The sequence below is a fragment of the Tupaia chinensis genome, unplaced genomic scaffold (genome assembly GCF_000334495.1).
Source record: "Tupaia chinensis unplaced genomic scaffold, TupChi_1.0 Scaffold000159_1, whole genome shotgun sequence".
NCBI classification, from domain to species: Eukaryota; Metazoa; Chordata; class Mammalia; order Scandentia; family Tupaiidae; genus Tupaia; species Tupaia belangeri.
In genome coordinates this window covers 1,115,287-1,137,321 of record NW_006159630.1, presented here as the reverse complement: position 1 = coordinate 1,137,321, position 22,035 = coordinate 1,115,287, and the positions used below count along the sequence as shown (strand labels likewise).

Below are 22,035 nucleotides of genomic sequence, written 5' to 3'. Positions count from 1 at the left end.
AACATAAAGACGCTGGCCTGCCCTGCTCCCTCCCTGTCCCCATGCCTTCACGCAGTGCTCTGCCAGCCCCGCTCGCCATTTCTAAAGACACTCACTCTGCGGGCTTCAGCAGACAGCAGACAAACCTGCTGCGAGTAGCATCTTAATCTAAGCTGGCAGCTGCCAGGCTGTCAGCAGCTCCACCTCCACCTGGAGTAAGGCCCCGGAGAGCCGGGAATCGCAGCCCCTGTGCCTCACTGCCTGCCATTAGCAGTCCTGATACCAGAGATATCCAAGCACCAATGTCTTTGTAGCACGAAGGAGCGTGAGCTTTCTGCCAGGCCCAGCTGGACAGGGCTGACTGCTTTAGGAGAGGGGACCTAGGTGCTGTCCATGCCCCACCTCTCCAAAGAGCCAGCAAGCAGGGCCAGCAGACGGAGCAGCAGTTATGTCACTGGACTCCCACAGGACTGACTGCAGTTCGGGTCCCGTACTCAGTGGTTTCAAACTCACGCCAGATGCGTGTGTGTGCCCAAGATCCCGGGAGGGGAATGGAGAAGATGGAATTGTGGTGTGGCCACCCCCCTTGGAGGGGGATTCCTCATTTTCTGTCTCTGACTCTCCCTCCCTCTTTGGCAAGAGCACACACCTATGACAAAAACCTCTAAAGGAGAAGCAGCAGCACAAGCAGGGGGACGGCGATACCCAGCTCTGCTGCACCTGAGGGGTACCCAGCTCTGCTGCACCTGAGGGGTACCTAGCTCTGCTGCACCTGAGGGGCCCCCGGACAGCGAGCAAGCACCTGAGGGTGTGGCTTTTCCTTTCTTTCTTAAAAAAATTATTTTATTTAGCTTTATTTGTTTGTTTAATTTGATGAGAGGGACAGAGTGAGAGCACACACAAGAGAGAGGAAAGTGAGAAAGCAAGCCACCAGGTCTGGGACTTGAACCATGGTCAGCCATGTGGGAGCCCAACGCCTCTAGCCTTCACGCCACCTGCCAGCCCCCACTTTCTTTTTTTCTTTTTAAAGAATTATGTTTAATTTATTCATCTATTTGTTTGTTTATTTTAATTTGAACAGAGAGGGACAGAGAGAGAAACAAGAGAACTGAGAAAGCAAGCCACTAGGTCCAGGACTCGAACCATGCTCAACCTTGTGGGAGTTCAGTGCCCTTAACCACCACGCCAACTGCCAGTCCCATGGCTTTTCTTTCCTTTTTTTTTTTTTTTTGGAGAAGTTTTTACTATAGGGCATGCGCGCTCGCCAGACAGACAGACAGAGACAGAGAGACAGAAAGCAAGAAATCACCCCCTGGGGGGATGGCCACGTCGCAATCCCTTCTCCTCCGTTCTCCTCTTGGGATCTTGGGCACGCACGCACACACAACCAGCGTGAGTTTAAGCCACTGGATCCGGGACTCGAACCATGGTCGACTACGTGGGAGTCCAGCGACGTAGCCATTTCACTAACTCCTGGTCCCCCCCATGGCTTTTCTTTTTAAGAGAGATTTTGGCTATAGGGTACATGTGCTTGCCAGAGAGATAGAAAGTGAGAGATCACCACCCGGGGTGAATGGCCATGCAACAATCCCTTCTCCATTCTCTCAGGATTTGGGGCACACACGAACAGACACACACACACACCTGGCATTGAGTTGTGCTTTTTTCTGTAAGAGATTTTTGCTATCGAGTGCATGTGCTCACTGGAGAGACAGAGACAAAAAGCGAGAAACCACCCCCCATGGGGGGATGGCCAAAACACAATCCCTTCTCTTCCATTCTCCTCCCAGGATTCTGGGCACGCATGCACACATGCCCAGCCTGAGTTTAAGCCTCTGAGTCCGGGACTGACACCACGGCCGACTGCCTGGGAGTCCAGCGACAGCCATTACACCAACTGCTGGTCCCATGGGCATGGCTTCTTTTTTTTCCTCTGGGGGAAAAATTGTATTTAAAATGATTAATTGTAAGGCATGTAATTGACTTATACTTACTAACAGATATTCATATGAATAAACTTTTAGTTTAGGAGGAGAAATTATTTTAAATTGAATGAAAATAAAGTACAATATCAGAAATTATAAGATGGTGTTTTTTTTTTTTCTCCCAGATATTTTCTAATTCCAGAGGGGTCAGAAAGGGAGAAAAGTTTATTTTTCTATTCAAAGAAACAAACAATAAGAAAAAACATTTTGGGACCAGTGTAATGGCTATGTCACTGGACTCCCATGTCTCTGCTTTTTGTCTCTCTGTCTCTGTCTGGCGAGCGCACACACCCTATAGCAAAAAACTCTCAAAAAAAAAGAAAAAAGAAAAAACATTTTAACAAATTGCTGAACCTATCAACAGCTCAAAAGATAGCAAAATCCTTAATTTGAGAAAACAAAGAAAAAAATCAGTAGTTCTACTTGAAAGCCATAAATCCCTGCTTCCCAGCTCAGCCTCCCGTTGGATGTGCAGGGTCGCTGTGCTCTGACCTTCCCGTTTAACCCCTGGGAGGTGGCTCAGCACCGTTACGGGTACCCTGTCCCCAGCTTCCCGCTGGTCCCTTTCCTGGTGACGTTCTGCTTTATTTCTGTGTGTGCATCTCTAGTTCTCCTGGTAAAGCACTCCTTTCAGGACTTCTGGAAGGGCTGGTCTGGTGTTGGTAAATTCTCTCAGGTGTATCTGAGAACGTTTATCTTTTCTTCCCACATAAAGGGTAATCTTGCCGGGGGACCTCCGTTCCCACACCAGGAGTCGAACCTGGGCCACCGAGATGGAAACCAGGAATCCTAACCACGAGACAATGTGGGGAACCACCGCGGAGGCAGCTGGCGGGTCAACAAGCATCCCCTGGGCACTTGTCACAGTAATCAATGCCGGCAGCTGGCCTGGTCCCACAGCCTGCCCCCCGGCACCCACCGCAAACAGTGCTGTCCCTGAAAGACAGCGAGGCCGCCATACCAGGACTCACCGTCTCGAGACCCAGCAACTGGCAGAGCCACAAGCTGGGGCAGAGCCCAGGAACAGCTGAAGCTCTGGGTCTCAGTCTCTCACTCTGCAGGTCACGGCACATTGGAGCCGACACCTGCCCTCGTGGGACCTTGACACCATGGGCTCTGGCCCAACAGCGGATGCGCACAGAGCCAGACTTTCCACCTCCCCACCAGGGGAGACCAAAAGACACATGTGGCACTCTCAGACTCTCATGAACAAGGCTGGTCGGTGGGTAACCGCCCTGGATGATGCGATGAGCAAACGCATCTCCTGTGATCGGAAACGTCTGTTTGGGACCAGCAGAGGACACAGCAGTTACGCTGCTGGCATCCCACGTGACCAGCTAGGTTAGTCCGGGACCTGGTGGCCTGAGAGTGACAGCAGGCACGTGTACGTGTCTGCCCGAGACCCCAGGAGGAGAATGGAGAAGGGGTTGTGGAGTCGCTGTCCCCTCCGGGGGATGATTTCTCACTTTCGCTCTCACTGTCTCTGTCTCTCTTTCCCCGGGGAGTGCATGAGCCCTAAGGCAAAAACCTTTAAACAAAAAAAGAAAGAATAAAGTTTCTTTAAAGAGTTGCACGGCGTGGTGGTTAAGGCGCTGGACTCCCACATGGCCAACCACCATTTGGGCCCCAGATCTGGTGGTTTGCTTTCTCACTTTCTCTCTCTCCCTCTCTCGTCAAATTAAAATAAGAAAGAAAATTAAATAAATAATTCTTTTTCTAAAAAAAGGCTGCACAGGGTGGGGTCTGGAACCCAGTGCTCTACAAGGCTGGCACCATCCACCTCCAGGTGAGTCAGGCACTGGGCCGTGGCCAGGGGCTGGCTAGTGTGGGGCGGGCCCGGAGGGGCAGGGTGTACACGGGGAGCTGTCTCCCTGTCCTGTCTGTGGAAGTAATAACGTCACACAAAGATGATGGAAGCACAGGCCAGCAGGTGGTGTGGTGCCCAGGGCTCTGGACTCCCTACGGTGACCGTAGTTCGAACCCCAGACCAGGTGACTGTCTTGCTTTTTTTCACTCTCTCCTCCCTCTCTCTCTGTCTCCCTCTGGTGAGCACACATGCCCTAGAGCAAAAACAAAGTTTTGTCTTGTAAAGAATTATTTTATTTAACTTTAGCAACTTGTTTTCTTATTTTTAATTTGACTGGGTGGGGGAAGGAGGGAAGAGAGAGAAAGTGAGAAAGTAAGCCACCAGTCCAGGACCTGAACCGCAGTAGGACACGTGGGGGTCCAATGCCCTTAACCACCATGCCACCTGCCAGTCCCCCTTATTGCAATAACTTTAAAATAATAACAATAAATTAAATAAATGTGTACACACACACACACATACACATAGAGGAAAGGTTTTTGCTATAGGGTGCATGCGCTCGCCAGAAAGACAGAGAGACAGAGACAGAAAGCAAGAAATCACCACCCCCAGGGGGGATGGCCACGCCACAATCCCTTCTCCATTCTCCTCTTGGGATCTTGGGCATACACGAACACACACCTGGCCTGAGTTTAAGCCACTGGGTCTGGGACTCAAACTGCAGTTGCCCACATGGGAGTCCAGCAAGGTAAGCATTATGCCATCTGCTGGTCCCAATAAATAATTTTTTTCTTTTTTTATTTTTGGAGAGGTTTCCACTATAGGGCACATGTGCTTGCCACAAAGACAGAGAGAGACAGAGAGACAGAAAGTGAGAAATCACACACACACACACACCCAGGGAGGATGGCCAAGCTGCAATCCCTTCTCCTCCATTCTCCTCTTGGGATCTTGGGCACGCACACACGAACCCGGCATACGTGTAAGCCACTGAGTCCAAGATTTGAACCACAGTCGACTACATGGGAGTCCAGCGACGTAGCCATTACACTATCTGCTGGTTCCCCAATAAGTCTTTCTAAAAGAGATGAAGCAGGGCCAGCAGGTGGCATAGCAATTAAGGAAATGGACTCTCACATGACCGAGTCTACGGTTGGAGTCCCAGCCCCAACAGCCTGAGAAACACACTGGGCACACGAATGTGCACCCACAGGGTCCTGGGGAAAGATGAAGGAGAGGCTGCAGGGGAGCCTTCAGCCCCAAGGTGGTCTCTCCCTCTCTCTCTCCTCTCTCCAGTGAGCACACATGCCTTATGGCAAAAACCTAAAAAGGGAAATAAAGAGAGAGTGCAGGGCAGGGCCTTGCACCTACAGATGCGAGGCCTGCAGGCAGCCACAGTGGAGAATGGCTTGGTAACAGCGAGTGGCTGACTGGCAGGGCAGAGGGCAGAGGGCGAGGTGCAGCGGTGAGACTGGCGGGGCCAGCTGACTGGCAGACATCTAGGGGCGTGGGGGACTACAGCCCTGTCAGCCAGTGCCAGGCGAGGCCGGCCAGTCGGCAGACAGCTGGACACACAGGGCAGGTCTGCGCCTCGCACCCGCACGACACACATGGACTGCGGGTCTCAAGGCCTGATGAGGTTACCAAAGCAGAGAGATGTGGCCGACAGAGTCGCACCCACAGTGACCGCCTGAGGCAGAGTTACAGCGAAAACAGACTAGGTATCTTTAAAGTCAGAAACTGTTTCAGCCCCTCTGTATAAAAATGTAAAAATGAAAACCTGACGTGCTTGCAACCCTGCAGCAAACAGTGGATACATGAAGACCACAGATAAATGCATAAGATGACAGCCCAGGGGCCAGCAGGTGGCGTGGTGGTTAAGGCACTGGAATTCCCACAAGGCTGACAGCGGTTCGAGTCCCAGAGCTCGCAGCTTGCTTTCTCACTCTCCCCCTCTCTCTCTTGCTCTAGCAAAACTCATGCTAAAAAATTTGGGAACCAGCAGTTAGCGTAATGGCTATGTCGCTGGATTCCCACGTAGTTGACCGCAGTTTATGTCCCAGACCCGGTGGCTTAAAACTCACGCCGGGCGCGTGTGCGTGCGTGCCCAAGATCCCAAGAGGAGAATGGAGGAGAAGGGATTGCAGCGTGACCATCCCCCCGGGGAGTGATTTCTCGCTTTCTGTCTCTATGTCTCTCTCTGTCTGTCTGGCGAGCGCACGCGCCCTACAGTGAAAATCTCTCAAAAAAAAAAAAATTAATTAATAAAATAATTTTTAAAAAAAAAAAAGATAGCAGCCGGCACCCACCCCAGCCCAGGGGCAGCTCAGAGACAAACGGCTGATGATGCAGAGCCCAGGGATCACTGCCCTCAGCACTCCGTGGCTGTGTGCCCTCCCGGAGAAGGAGGTGACACCGGCCCTCCCCTCGACACCATACCCTGGCCTGGGAGCTTGTCCCCAGGAGCTCGGAGCCACAGGAGCCTGAGTGGCTGGCTCACGGCAGGTGTGGCGAGCTCCACGCCCACTGCCTGTGATGGCAGTCCCTGGAAGACGCACCCTCTGCAGGCTGCTCCACTGTCCTGGCCCCACCCCACGCTGCCCTCGGAGGGCTCCAGGGGCACTGGCCTGGAGCCGGGTCTTCAACCCAGTCCCTGTGGAGATGCCCCAGCGTGCTCTCTAACAGGCTCAGACCCCTACAGGCTTCCTGCTCCTCTTGAACGCTCACCATCTCTCCAACGCCCAGGCTCACTGGAGCTTTCCCTGCAGCCTACCAGGCACAGTGATGGCAGTGGCTGTGTCCTGCTTAAGCTCTGACTGCCGAGGCCCCCCCGCAGACCTGCTCTCTCCCTCACTGTACCCTGTCTCCATAGCCCAGGGGACATGCCGGTCCTCCCCATGTTCTGCTGCCCAGCGTGCACACATGTGAGTGCGTGCCCAAAATTTTGAAGAGCGGAGAGATGGAGAAGGGGCTGCACTATAACCATGACCCATGGGTTGTTTTTCTCCTCTCTCTCAGGCAAGTACCTCCTAACACACAAAAAAAAGCCTGATGTTTTCTGGAAACATGAAATGAACATCTCAAATATCACAGAGTTATACACGATTCTGAGTAGCACTTCCAGCCTGTTCTCAAAAGAGGAGCTTGGGCCTCAGGTACAAGAAACACGCGGTGAAACATGGGGTAAAGCACTCCCTCACTCGACAAAGACGAGGGTGTCACGATCCACGGCAGATGAGGCCAGCAGAGGGCGGCATAGGTACGTCGCTGGACTCCCATGGAGTCGACTGGAGTTGGAATCCCAGGCCCTACAGCTTAAAAACACTGGGCGCGTGTGCATGCGTGTGTGCGTGCATGCCTGCCTGAGATCCCGAGAGGAAGAAGGAGGAGAGCGGATTGCAGCGTGGCTGTCATCCCTGGGGACGACTTCTCGCTTTCTGTCTCTCTGTGTTTCCAGTAAGCACATGCATCCTACAGCAAAAATCTCTCAAAAACAAAACAAAACAAAAAAAACTACAGCAGCAAGCCCAGGATCAAGGACCAAAACCCAGCACAGCCATGGCCCTGCTGCTGCCCACACCGCAGGGAGAGCCAGTAAGAACAGAGAGGGCGCTGGCAGGAAGGAGACGAGCAGCCACATGTGGGTACCAAGTGTCCCCGCGGAAGACCCAGGAGACCACGGGAACGAGCGGCATGCAGGGAGGCCTCGGGACACAAACGTGTGTTTCAAACAGCACTGGTTTAAAGACAGACCCCCCAAGCACGTAGGAAGTAAGTTCTCAGGAAGAGTCTAAAGAGGATGGCGGAGACTCTTCCAGATGAAGTTCTGGCCTCCCCAACAGACGTCCAAGAGCACGGGACCCACTCAGCCCCTCAGCAGGAGTGCTGGGGAGACCAGCCCCAGGGTCAGTGAGAACCTTGCAGCCTGGCTCATGTGGTGCTGCTCAAGTGGCTCTGAGCTCATGCAGAGAAGCAGGGACAGTGATCCCAGTGAGGGACAGTGTGGCCACAGTCCCTCAGGGAGACATGACATGGACAGAGTCAGACCCTGGAAATTCAGCTCGGCCCTGGTTCAGGAAAACTGGCCAGAAACAACCATGATCAGTGTCCATGAGATGCCAGAGACGCAGCACAGGGGAGGGGAGGAGCCTGCTCCAAGAGCTGACGAGGGGCTGGGAAGAAACTGGGAGGCCCGTGGGCATCAGCCAGGCTCCCCCACGAGATGCTGCCCAGCAAGAAGGACCGACACATGGAGAGGGAAGCCTTGGCCCCTTCTGCCGGCAGATCGGGGTCCAGCAGATTGAGTGTGAAGGCAGAGACAGGCTGAGCACGCAGCCATCCTACCCTGAGGTGTGTGCAGTTTCAAAGGTGCCCGGACAGGAGGGCGCTCGGACCAGCTACATAAGGAAGCTAAACCAGAAACTTGTGGAGGGCAGAGTACACTCCCAAGACCCTTCAGGGGGTGACAGTCACCACCAAGGAGCCACAGAGAAGATTCCAAGAACAGGACGGCCACCCCTACAAAGAAGTCAACAGTGGCGTGTCTGGTCCAAATGAAGTCGGACTGGACCCAGCCCCATGGCATGGAGGCAGGGCAGCCTACAACCAGGGGCAGGGGCATCCCGGTGGGAGGGGCTCTCTAGAGCCTCTGGTTCTTTTCTGCAATGCTGAGCCTTGCCACGCTTGGGAAAAGGAGTGACAGTCCAAAGGAGACCAGACACAGATGTCAGGTGACACAGGGCTCTGCAGAGCCGGCACACCTGGTGACATCAGGCTGGCACGTGTCCACCGTCTGGGGCTGGGGCGGTGACACCAGGCAGGCGCGTGTCTGCCGTCTGGGGCTGGGGTGGATCGGGACCAGGACCCACTGGGGGCTGCTCCTCTGTGGTGCCTCTCACTCACAGAAAGAAATGAACAGATTAACAAACGAAAGCTACAGACCCACAGGTGAACAAGTACTGGACCTGAGGACGAACGGTCACTGCACTCATGCCCCATAATTAGGAGATCGGCCCAAATCTATCAGGCACCGCAAAACTGGAGAGCACTCAGAAGTTAACCAGAAACATGAGACATGCAGAGTGACACACTGAGCCTCCAACACCGGAAACCAGTCTCGAGGAGTATATGGGATGGGGTGAGGGCAGACTAGACTCTGCAGAAGGTTACTGAGCCTTAAAATGGAACCAAAGCACCGAAAACTAAAGACCCCCAATAAAGAACAGACATCGGGCCTTGAGCAGTCACGAACCCATGCGTGAGAAGCCCAGGGAGAGGGAACGATACCGCCAGGTGCTGGCTGAGGCAGGCAGAACTGCTGTTGCCAGAGAGCATGTGCATGCTCTCATCAGAAAGAGAGATGGAGAGACAGAGAGGAAGAAGGAGAAGGCAACGCCCACGGGACGTTGCAACCCCTTCTGCCTGTCTCTCCCACACCAGCAGGATCTGGACACGCACAGGTACGTTCTCTGAGCTCCTGAGGCTGAAAATCGAGCTGCAGTCGGCCATTTCAGACCTGGCTTCCTGGGCCATGAGGCCCGTCTCGGCCCTTGGGCAGCAAGAACCCTGTGACAGTCCTCACAGGCCTGCCAGTGATCTCTATTAGATGCTGCTGGAGTTGCAACGCTCGGCCCCGGTGTGACCTATCCAAGGCCCACTTCTGGTAACAAGTTCTAATGCCAGGAAGGCCTGGTGGCCCTAGGAAGGTGACAGACTGCTAACCCTGCTAGAACACACCAGAATGGGAAAGCCCAGTCCAGTCCAGCCCTTCTCAGCGGTCTAGCCGTGCACCACCGCACGCTCACCTTATAGAACACGTCAGGCACGTACTGCTCGCTGCTGGACTCCTTGGCGTAGCCGAGCTCGGGGGCATCCTTGCACGGCAGCAGACACTCGTCGCGGACGAGTGCCATGCACTGGTTGGACACCTGGTAGCCTTCGAAGTGCACCTGGTTGTCAGGGCCACCTACAAGACAGTGAGCCGGTCAGGATGTCTTCCCAAGAACACTCGCACCCAGGCTGTGCCAACCGCAGTGCAGATGGCCCTCGAGAGTGTCTTGAGCAAGAGGCCAGAACGCGCAGGGTGGGCCCTGCCCACATGCATCTAAGCCCATGGAAGGGGCTGCAGAGCACCTTCTGACCTCTGCCCCCAGCACGCTCAGTGCCCTTGCACACACAGGCTCCCGGTCTTCAACAGCTAGGATGGGGACGGACAGAGCCCCACACCCAAGCAGTGTCTGTCCTGTGGCAGGGATGGGTGTGAGGACAGGACAGACACTGCTTGGGTGAGGCGCAGAAGCCCCCTGGCTGCCGCGTTGCCCAGAGTCTATCACAGAACCCTGCACAGCCACACACAAGTGGGTGCTGGACCACCTCACCACGTGGAGGCGTGCCTACCACCGCAGGACTGTGGGGACACATGGGCCCTGCTGCCCTCCCCAGACCAGCAGGCACCCCCTCCACACCGAGTCCTCCTGGCCAAGCTCTCCAACAGCCTCTGGAGTGACTCAGCTGGGGACACAGCGGCAGAGCACGGCAATGAGTAAAGGGCCCCCAGCCCCTGTAGTGAGGCCGCCGCGGCACTGCTCAGGTGTATAGAGTGGGCCTGGGCCTTCACATGCGCCAAGCGTGACCCGGTGTGTAGTGGTGCCCAGGCTGCAGAGAAGTGCTCCTGGTAACTCCAGTGTCCTCCACCTTTAGGCCTTAAGGCAACAGAGCAGCCCTCGGCAATTTGGGAGTCCAGCGCCCTCAACCACGATATGACCTACTGGCCCCTGCGGATTAACTTTCCAACCAAGAACTTTCAGGGACATATTCAAACCACAACATTAAAAGTCACTTAACAGGGGCCAGCAGATGGCATTCCTCCCGCAGTTTCTTTCACTAAAGCGGAAGTCGCTTCCGGCCCAGGGACAGGAACTGAGTCCGTCCAGCCTTCAAGTCCTTACTAGAAACCAGAACTGATGGCCAAGTAACCAGAAAGGTGAAGTGCAGGACAGAGCAGGTCCAGGGACAGAACCTGGCTGCTGTCTGCCTGCCTGGCCAGGAGGCTGGCGGTGCTGGCCCAATGCGGGCTCCAGCTGGCAGCACTGCCCCAGCCCAAGGCAGAGGGCAGCACGTTCTCTCAGGAGATACAGCCATGCTTGTCCAAGGACCACGAGGCGTCAGAGCAAGCAGGGACCCTATCTCCAGTGTGTCGGAGGCACCACAGCACACCACCCAGAAGCAGGATAGCAGGGAGGGCAGGGGCAGGGCCAAGGCCGGCGGGTGTGCGTGGGGCTGCCATGTGCCCTGCGGCTCCTGTCTTACTCAGGGCACTGCACACCTGCACCAGAGCCTCGTGATCACTAGCCTACGAGACCATCAGAGAAAGAGAAATCTGACCTTTGACAATGAGAAAAGTAAAAAGCAGCATGTACAAAATTAAAGGCTCATAGGGACCAGCAGATGGCGTAGTGGTTAGGTCACTGGACTCCCATGTAGTCGACCATGGTTCAAGTCCCAGACCCAGCAACTTAAAACAAACTCTCCGGTGGGCCGGCAGGTGGCTTGGTTGTTGAGGTGGCTGGATTCCCATATGGCTGACTGCTGTTCGAGTCCTGAACCTGGTAGATTCCTTTCTCACTTTCCTTCTCTCTGGTTAACTTGAATAAAATAAAGTAATGACAATGGGGACCAGCAGTTGGCGTAATGGCTATGTCGCTGGACTCCCATGTAGTCGACCGCGGTTCAAGTCCTAGACCAGTGGCTTAAACTCACACCGAGTGCATGTGAGCCCAAGATCCAGAGAGGAGAATGGGGGAGAAGGGATTATATGTGGCCATCCCCCGGGGGGGGTGATTTCTTGCTCTCTGTCTTTCTGGTATTAATAAAACAAAAATCTAAAAAAAAAAAAAAAAAAAAAAAAAAATTAGGCCAGCCATGCTGGTGCAGTAACATAACACTCTGACACTCCACAATGCTGAGCTACAAGGAGCATGTAAGCTGTCTCCTCCATTCTCCCCTCAGGAGAGAACTCTCGGCATGAGTTTCAAGCCACTGAGTCAGGCTCAAACTGTGGTTGACCATGTGGAAGTCCAACACCCTAACCATTATGCCACTTGCTGGCCCCATGAGTCCCATTCGTTTTATTTTTTTTAATTATTTTTTCCTTCATTCCTTCCTTCCTTCTTTCTTTCAGTATGACCAGAGAAGGACAGAATGAAAAAGAGAGAGAAAGAAAGTGAGAAAGCAAGCTCCTGGGTCTGGGACTCAAACCAGTCAGCCAAGTGGAAGTCCAATGCACTTAATCACCATGCCACCTGCAGGTCCCTTTTTTTCTTAAAGAATTACTTTTATTTAACTTTACTTATCCATTTATCTATTTATTTATTTTAATTTGACCAGGGAGGGAAGAGAGAGAGAAAGTGAGAAAGCAAGTCAGCCATGTGGGAGTCCAGCACCCTTAACCACCCGCCACCTGTCAGCCCCTGGAGTCTCATTCTTTTTTTTTTTTTTTTTTGGGGGGGGGGCAGAGAAGTTTTTGCCGTAGGTCACGTGTGCTTGCCAGAAAGGCAGAGAGAGAGAGAGAGACAGAAAGTGAGAAATCACCCCCAGGGGGATGGCCACACCACAGTCCCTTCTCCTCCATTCTCCTTTTGGGCTCTTGGGCACACATGCACACGTGCTGGCACGAGTTTAAGCCGCCAGGTCCAGGAATTGACCTGCAGTCAACTACATGGGAGTCCAGCGACAAAGCCATTATGCTAACTGCCGGCCCCTCAAGTCCCATTCTTAATGGCAAAAAATAAGTGAGAGCCAGTCCCGTGGCCCACTGGCAATGTGTCACTGTTGTATAGTCAGGAGAAGCAGGGTTTCACAGGATGACTGTCTCACATCCCAGTCAGGAGACACAGCAGACATGTGCGAACACACAGATCTGACAAGTTAAAGGACTGCAGGGGACCACAGCATGGCCAGACCCCACAGGGCCTCCTCTCCTCTCCCACTGTGTGCCCGGGTCCTACTAAGAATAGAGAGAAAAAATATGGAAAGCAAATGAGTGTGGAAACAGGTCATCCCTCTTCTCCCACACACAGAGTCAGCAGGGTTCTTGGGAAAGGGCAAAGACAGCTCCCACACTAAGATCCAGAAAGTCGAGCTTTAATATGCACTCGGACAGGCCAGACCTTGGGAGAGCTACACTGAGGTGCAAGCTGTGTCACTAGTTTTGCAGATGATGCTAACAAGTTCCGAATTTTACCAGGAGACAAAAGGAGGAACCCATTCCTCATGGGTCCATTAAGAAAGCCACCAGAAGTGAGGAGGCGGGCGGGCGCCAAGGCTGCGTCCCACCGCGGGACGTCGCGGGCCCTTCCGGACTGTGCGTGTCCCCCCTGGGGCCCTGCTAAGCCGGCGGCGGCAGGAGGCGGCTCTGCGTGCCCCCCCCCCAGAGCCCTGCTAAGCCGGCGGCGGCAGGAGGCGGGCGGCCTCTGGGCCAGCAAGCTGAAGCTGAAGAGAAGGAATAAGAATTTGCAACTATAAGCAACAGAAAGAACCTTTAACTGCCTTAAACCAACTGAGAAATACACTGTAGAGAAGGATTTTATCTACCTATGGACAGTGAGAAGATGATGGATACCAGCCCTGCATTACCTCAGGCAAGAACAGGAACTACCCTGCCATTCTTAGGGAAGCCAGACACCAGAGGATAAGTCACGCTGCAGACCTCCACAACACCATTCCGGCTAACCACAAGATGGCTGCTGTGCCGCATCAACTGATGGTCAACTCTGCTTGCCAGAACCGCCTTCCTGAAACTGTATTCCATGGAGACTCACCTACAGTTGCGGAACTGCACGAGACCCACACTTGATCCAACCTTGAATGGAATCTATTTTCCCTATTGTTAAAAACTTTGGACTCGTGACCCCTCTCCCTCTACTCGCAGGTATCGCATTTTCAATGACCCCTCTGGAGGATAGCTGTCTATAGCAGAGATAGAGTAATTGGGAGAGGGGGAAAGGGCTGAGGGTCAAACATAGGATAAAAAACATATTTATATGTATGAAAGTAGAAATGGAACAGTATTGGTGACGACATGCTTGATTAAGACACTATGTAGTTTATCCTAGATGGGAAACTACACTTGGTGTGTTGTGATGATACTCAGGGAATGAGTGTTAGGCAATATAATTTAATATAAAAAAAGTAATAAGCAGGAGGAAAAAAAAATGCACATTTGATGACTGAAGAGAGTTGTATGGACACAACTGGGGTCTACTTTATAATATGTTCATTCTACTCCCTGGGGTTTATGCCTAGGATCAGATTTGGATACATGTGTAAGGATATGTCAGCTGTGCTAGCTAGTGGATATACTTAGACTAATTGAGTTCATTGGTAGAACAATTGAATGGGGGGGGGCGGAAGCCATTGAGGGCAATCATGAATGTCAGGGACAATGGAGGAGGAAGATGGGACATGGCAGAGGGTGGGGATGGGGAACCTAGGATGGCAAAACAAAAGGCAAGGTATGCAGGACACAAAAATTGGGAAATCATTTGCTGAGAACATATATGTTGATGTGCTTGATTGAGCCAATGCACAGTGTATTTTGGATGGAAAATTCATATGTGTGTTGTGATGAGAAAAAATTTATAATAAAAAACAAAGTATAAAAAAAAAAAAAAGGAGAGAGAAGAGGATAAAGACAGCAGTGAACAATAGAGAGGCAGGATGTTAATGAGAAATAGATATGGTTTATTACCTGTTGATGATGACATGTATAGTATTCTCAACTGAACCGGTCTGGAAAGTATTTCATGATGGGTGAAGTCTTTTTAATAAGCAAAATGAGAAATAGTGATTGACTGTTTAAAAAAATTATAATAATAATTATTGGGAAAAGCATGGAAAAGATATTGAATGATAAAGCGGGGAGATTGATATCTCTGTATTGACTGACATGCATGGCATTCCCTTTTGAAAAAGCAATGGAAGTCAATGTAAAGTTATATGTAATCTAGTGTAATAGAAAGAAGATTATGATGATAATAAAAAAAAAAAAAAAAAAAAAAAAAAAAAAAGAAAGCCACCAGAAGTTAATTAAGGAGAGACCAGAGGGTGGCGTGGTAGTTAAGGCGCTGAACACTGAACACTTCCGCATGGCCAATCATGAGTCCCAACCCTAGTGTCTTGCTTTCTCACTTTCCCTGCCCCCTCTATCTGTGTCTCTCTCTAGTCAAATTAAAATGAATGAATGGATAAATAAAATTAAATAATTCTTTAAAAAAAAAAAGAAGTTAAGGGTAGAAAGCTCCTAGGAGGAAGGGATGAAGGGTGTCACGAGGCAGTAACACGATCCCTGAGTCTACCCCTCATACCTGTGGCCACTGCAGTAACAAACTTGGATCCAAAGTGTCCATCTGGGGACAGCCGGCAGATGTTGGGGTGCTTGTTCTGGAAGTCCCCTGCGGTGATGCACTCCTCTGAGCTTAGGAAGTAGGTGTCCTAGCACAAGAGGCAGGCGTCAGGCCAAACAGCACCAGGTCAAAATGTGCTCCGAGTGGTCTCAGAAGCTACACGGAAACAAATACCTCGGACTTCTCACATTAGGACTCTCCTCCACCCTACAGCTGCCCTGGAGACCTCTGGTTTACAAAGGGGAAGAGGGTTCTGCTCACTGAGACAGAATCAACAGGGCCAGCCTTAACAAGGACTGTCTCACAAAGACACCAGCTTGGATGCTGGAGGGCAGTGCAGAGAGTAGGCTGCCCCCCCCCCCCCCGCCGTGGGCTGAGGGGGCCCTCCACTCACCTTGTTGCGACTGTATCGGACCGTGCCCTTCCGAGTATCTTCGGAGACGAGGTCAGTGAATATCCAGCCAACCTTGACAAGAGAGGAGAGCACCTTTCAAATGTCTCCCTGATGCAAACGACAGCTATTTTTTGTTTCTGCCCAGAAAACTTCTGCCGTTCTCGCCAAAGACTCTGCTGTGAGCCAGGTTAACCTAGGTGGGTAGTGACAGGGGTGGTGCCAGGCCACTTCAGGGCCTGCAGACGCTGCATGGCACAAAGCAGTCACCTCCCTCCTGTTCAGCTGGGTCAGAGGGAGATAATGGGTGGCACTCTCTTATCCCCTAAAGAGCCTTCCTGAACACTGACACTGGCCCAGCACTGTGCTGGGTGCAGGGGACACGGGAGCCAGGCAGCAGAATGGCAGAGGAGAGGGAACTCGTGCTCCCCAGGGAAGAGCACAGTGGGCTGTCTGGGTGCAAGGTCCAAACCCACAAGGTGTGAAGGATGCTGCCCCATCAAGGGTACTGGGGCCAGATGCTCACTGGAGCGTCAGAGCAGGGGTGGGAGGCAGCATCTGGGAGGACAAGGTTTGGACCCCTAGGCCTGGTGCACCCTAAAGGCCAGGAGCCCACGACAGGCCCTGGCACTGCGCCTGCACTCTGTGGCCCCAGGGTCCAGTCAGTTTCACCTGGTCAGCAGCTAAGTGGATCTAGACACAGCCCACGCATCAGTCCTTAGGGGAAGTGGCCCTGCACCCAGCACACCCCTCATGTCCTTAGGGGAAGTGGCCTGGTGCTGGCCCTGCACCCAGCACACCCCTCATGTCCTTAGGGGAAGTGGCCTGGTGCTGACCCTGCACCCAGCACACCCCTCATGTCCTTAGGGGAAGTGGCCTGGTGCTGCCCCTGCACCCAGCACACCCCTTATGCTTATGCTGTCCCACCCTAGACCTCGAGGTAGCTCTTGGGTGTGGCTGGCAGATCCAGAAGCAGCCCCAGCTCTGGCGTTTTTATGTCCCAAGAGACGCTCACTTCACTTGAAGTCAGAGAAACAGGAATACCACCACGGCCCGAGAAACAGGGAGGTTGCAAGCACACGTGGCTGCACCTGACCTTGGCAGCTGGGGGCCGGCAGGGCCTGGCTAGGCCGGCCTGCTCCCCATGAAGACTCTCCCAGGCCGCCTGGCTGACAGCACCCCCGTACCTTCCTCAGGCCAAGCTTGGCAGCGATCTCATCAACTACTTCAGCTTTTGGATCTTCAAGAAGCTCCAAGCTGTTCTGTGTGCCGATCTGCCAGGAGTGAAACGAGAAGGGTTCAGAGAGGGCCCAAGATATAGCACCTGTGCCCCTCCCCACCTCCAAGACAGCGCCTCCTGCCCAGAAAGAACATGGTCACAGGTAAGACAGTCCGTGTCCTCCATGCGCCTGCCCCTCTCAGAGGCCAGAGAGCACGTGCACTCACGAGAGACAAAGACTGAGAGAGCTCCCCCAGGAGCACGGTCACACGGCAACCCCTGCTCCTCCATCCCTCCCTCCTGTCAGAACGGGGGCATGCACACGTGCCCAGCGTGTATTTCAAGCTGCCAGGGTGACTCAAACACTGCTGGCCTGCAATAAGCCTTCAACGGCGACTCTGAGAGAAGGCAGAGGCGACGCTTGTGCTGCCATGTGCTGCAGGGTTCGTCAGGCACGCACGTGGCTCCTCGGGATCGAGGCAGGCTTTAGGCTTTTTTCATGTGTGTCTATTTTAAATGTTCCTTTGTGGGACTGAAGTTAACTTCCAAACTCCCTCGGTAAGTAGTTTTACTCCAAGCAAGTCTGGCTAGCTTAGGTAAGCTGGAAGCTCTAAGGGAACACTCATTCCTGGAACACATGGCACTCCTGCAGGGATGCTTGTCCTCACAGCCAAACATGCGGCACGCAGTCTGCGGAGTCCACGGTGGTGACAGGCATCTCAACAGTGACCGGCTGGCAGGAGGCCGAGCACTTGGCTCAGGGCAGCCGACAAATTCTGCCTAAGGCTGGCCTCGTGCAACCACAGAGACCTCAGGACGCCGACACCTGGAGTGGGCAAAGCCTGGCGAGGTCTAGAACCTTCACGGTCATGAGTTGTGGGTCACAAGCTATAACCTCCAGTGCAGCACAGAAAGGTGGGCCAGCATGTGCTGGGTCAGCTGGGCACATCCTTGTAAATTCCAGCAAACAACCAAGAACACTCTGTCTGCCAGCTCTTCCCAGACGGAGATCATTAGCGCCATGAAGTACAAGTCAGACGCGAGCTCGTTAGGAAGCCATAGAGAGCAGCACCAGCGCGGTGACAGGCAGCAGTGTATTGGTCCGCCTACTAATCAGCTGAGGCTGTCAGGGGTCCCCAGTTCTCCCTAGGGGCCCCAGATCAGGGCCAGATGATGCAGCGTATCTGACAGAAGCTCCATGAAGGAGCCTCAACAAAGTGGCCCGTGCACTGCTGCTTCCAAGGCAGCATCCTAGCCACAGATGCCCTGAGTGGCAGGAGCCAGGGTGCCGCTGGCCGGACTCTTTCGCCACCACGTGTCTTAAAGGAACCAGCACCAAAAGCCTCAGGAAGGCACGTTCCACCCACAGCCCCAGAAGGAAGCAACACCCATGGGCAGGCACACGCAGAGTCTCTTAAACACACCAGGGAAGGTGTGTGCAGCGTGGAGGGATATGAACTTGCGTTCTAGAGCTGCAGACAGACCCCACCAGTGCAGACACCCACCCCGTCTCAAGTCAGGCAGTGACTCCCGCAACAGGTGGGGCAGGTGATGAGGGTGCACACCATGAAACACAGGTGCACATGGGAGGTGACAAGAGTGCACACCGTGCGACACAGGTACACAGACACAGAGGCCGTGTGCATGTGTGTGTGTGCACATGCTTACATCAAAAAGTCAAGCAGGGGAACCAGCAGTTAGCGTAATGGCTATGTTGCTGGACTCCCACGTAGTCGACTGTGGTTCGCGTCCTGGACCCGGTGGCTTAAAACTCACACCGGGCATGTGTGCGTGCGTGCCCAAGATATAGCACCTGTGCCCCTCCCCACCTCCAAGCCAGCGCCTCCTGCCCAGAAAGAACATGGTCATAGGTAAGACAGTCCGTATCCTCCATGCGCCTGCCCCTCTCAGAGAATGGAGGAGAGAAGGGATTGTGGCGTGACCATCCCCCCTGGGGGGTGATTTCTCACTTTCTGTCTCTCTGTCTCTCTGTCTGTATGGCGAGCACATGCACCCTATAGTGAAAACCTCCCCCCCCCCCAAAAAAAAAGTCAAGCAGATGGTGTGGTGGTTGAAGTGCTGGACTTCCAAGTGGCCAATCCCAATTCAAATCCCAGACCTAGTGGCTTGTTTTCTTGCTTTCTCTCTCCCTTTCTCTCTGGTAAGTACACATCCCCTATAGCAATTTAACGCTAATAATATTAATAAATAAAATAAAAATTTATTTAAAAAAAAGTGAAGGCTGGGACCAGCAGTTAGCGTAATAGCTATGTCGCTGGACTCCCACGTAGTCGACCGCGGTTCGCATCCTGGACCCGGTGGCTTAAAACTCACGCTGGGCACGTGTGCGTGCGTGCCCAAGATCCCGAGAGGAGAACGGAGGAGAAGGGATTGCGGCGTGACCATCCCCCCTGGGGGGTGATTTCTCGCTTTCTGTCTGTCTGGCGAGTGCACGCGCCCTATAGCAAAAACCTCTCAAAAAAAAAAAAAAAGTGAAGGCAACCTATAGGGAAAGCCCAGCAACAGTGCAAGGAGCACATATAATACCTTGTTTGCTAAACTTTCAAACTGTGTAATTTTTTTTTTCTTCTCCAACTGTTTTTATAGAAAATTTCACACGTCGGCCCAGGTCAGCAGGTGGCATGGAGGTTAAGGCAGCTAGATTGCACATGCCCAACTGTATGGTTCGGGGCCCAGACCCAATGGCCTGAGAAACACCGCAGGTGTGCATGCGAGCTTAAAATCCCAAGAGGAGAGACAGCGGCGACGTGGCCGTGCCTGGGAGAGCCTGCTCTCGGGCAAGCTGACGTGACCCGTAGCCGACAACGAACGCAGGCCCGCCAGCTGCTCGGCGGCTGAGGTGCTGGACCCCACAGAGCTGACTGTGGTGCATGTGTGTGCGTGCCCAAATCCCAAGAGGAGGATGGAGGAGGGACTGCAGCATGGCCACCCTCACCAGGGTTGCTTTCCCACCCGCGCTCCCTGTGTCTGGCGAATTACAAAAGAAGCCGAGAGGACATCACATGAAATAGAATAGCCCAGGCACAGAGAGCGGAGGGTCTCCCGTTCTCACTGACAGGCGGGAAGCACAGAGGACGACCTCATAGAGTGGAGGGTCTCCCGTTCTCACTGACAGGCGGGAAGCACAGAGGCCGACCTCACAGAGGCAGAGGGGAGCGTGGCCCTTCCAGGAGGCTGAGCAGAGTAGTGGGGAGGGGCAGAGGTAAGGGCTGGTCGCTTAGTGTCTACAGCGCCATGAGGCTGGTTCCTATTCAATGGCGGGGATACTGGCCTAGTGTTCAACAGCACGGTAGGGTGATGCCTGCTCGTTATTTTAGGTTTTCTTTCTTGCTCTCCTGAGGGGAAGAAGGAGACAGGAAGAGACAAGCACTCTCTACCAATCCTCAGGCCCCAATATCCAAGCCTTTCCCAGCCTGCCAGGAACATGGCACAGGCAGGTCGACCTGGTCCTGTGCAGCACTCTTCCGCACGACTCCAGCGTGGCAGTGCCCCACTCCATGGTGGGGCTATGGCCGTGCCAGCATGGCTGGGCCAGTAACTCACTGAGTAGTTGAGAATGGCTACGAAAGGCTCTGCAGGCCCTGACACAGCCGTGATGTCTGCCAGCACGTGTGCGCTGACTGCCCTGACGTGACTGCAGCCCACTGTGTACATGCAGAGAAACTCAGCCACACCCCACACATGCACACGACTAGGAATCAAGTTTTTCTTTGAGACAGAGAGATTTCTTGCTATAGGGCACATGCACTCACCAGAGACACAAAGAGACACAGCAAGAAATCACCCCCCGGGGCAATGGCCACACTGTAATCCCTTCTCCTCCATTCTCCTCCTGGGGTTTTGGGCACACACACATACACAAGCCTGGCTTAAGTTTAAGCCAACAGGTCCAGGACTTGAACCATGGTTCACTTGGGAGCACTAAGTGGGAACCCAGCAACCTAACCATTACATCATCTACTGGTCCCTCAATTTATGCTTTTATTTACAATGTGGTATAGCTGTAAAAAACAAAAACCTATACAGCAAATTAGAAAAAACACACCAGAAGGGCCAGCAGTTGGCTATGTAGCTGGATTCCCATGCAGTCGACTGCAGTTCAAGTCCCGGACCTGGTGGCTGAAACTCATGCCGGGTGCGTGTGCGTGCGTGCCCAAGATCCTGAGAGGAGAATGGAGAAGGGATTGCAGTGCGGCTATCCCCCTGGGGGCTGATTTCTCACTTTCTGTCTCTCTGTCTTTCTGGTGAGCGCATGCACTCTATAGCAAAAACCTCTCTTAAAAAAAAAAAAAAAAAAAAAGGGAGAGAGGGGCCCAGCAGATGGCATGATGGTTACATTGCAAGCCTACCACAGTCAACTGGACCCAGTGGCTTAAAACTTATGTTGAGCACATGTGCATGCATTCCTAAGATCCAAGAGAATGGAGGAGAAGAGACTGCGGCATTGCCGTTTTTCCCCCAGGGGATGTTTCTTGCTTTCTGTCTCTCTGGTGCCACACACCCTACAACAAAATAAAATCTCTCTTTAAAAAAAAGGGGGAGCAGACCAGCAGTTAGCGTAATGGCTATGTCGCTGGATTCCCACGTAGTCGACCGCGGTTCCAGTCCCAGAGCCGGTGGCTTAAACTCACGCCGGGCGTGTGTGTGTGCGTGCCCAAGATCCCAAGAGAAGAATGGAGAAGGGGTTGCGGGGTGGCCATCCCCCCGGGGGGGTGATTTCTCACTTTCTGTCTCTGTCTGTCTGGTGAGCGCACGTGCCCTATAGTAAAATCCTCTCCAAAAAACGAAAAAAAAAAAAAGGGGAGGACAGAGGGAGAGTACACAGCCACTCAGATGTGCAGACGCAGCCCACCTGCGGTGGCTCATAGATCGCGGCCACCTCAGCCCTGATGCCGAGCGGAATGTCCTTGTGCTCCGTGTACCGTCCATACAGGTACCCAAAGTGCTGGTTCCCCGTCTTCCTCCAGAAGTCAAGGAAGCGGTCGGCGACAGTGTGATTCTCAAACATAATGTTGTCCACATGTCTGTATTTCTGCAGAGTTAAGCAAAAACATTTCGTCAAAAACAACATACCAGTCCAGCTCCATAGCCTAGTGACTAAGGAAGCCAGTACCCACACGGCTGATTAGAGTTCAAATCCCAGCCGGGCAGCTTAAAAAACATTCTAGGCTGGGGACCAGCAGTTGGCGTAATGGCTATGTCGCTGGACTCCCATGTGGCTGACCATGGTT

General features: G+C 53.2%; 1 protein-coding gene across 3 annotated transcripts in view; it reads right to left on the bottom strand.

Moving 5' to 3' along the window:
* NPLOC4 (NPL4 homolog, ubiquitin recognition factor) overlaps window positions 1-22,035 on the bottom strand; it is a 92,167-nt gene that overhangs the window by 14,972 nt on the left and 55,160 nt on the right. For all 3 annotated transcript variants that reach the window (XM_006145650.3, XM_006145651.2, XM_006145652.2), the window contains 5 exons: window positions 21,657-21,836; window positions 16,752-16,838; window positions 15,568-15,639; window positions 15,135-15,261; window positions 9,576-9,736 (listed from right to left, as the gene is read on the bottom strand). In XM_006145650.3, coding sequence (XP_006145712.1) covers window positions 9,576-9,736; window positions 15,135-15,261; window positions 15,568-15,639; window positions 16,752-16,838; window positions 21,657-21,836 — 627 coding nt within the window. The remainder of the gene's footprint in view (window positions 1-9,575; window positions 9,737-15,134; window positions 15,262-15,567; window positions 15,640-16,751; window positions 16,839-21,656; window positions 21,837-22,035) is intronic.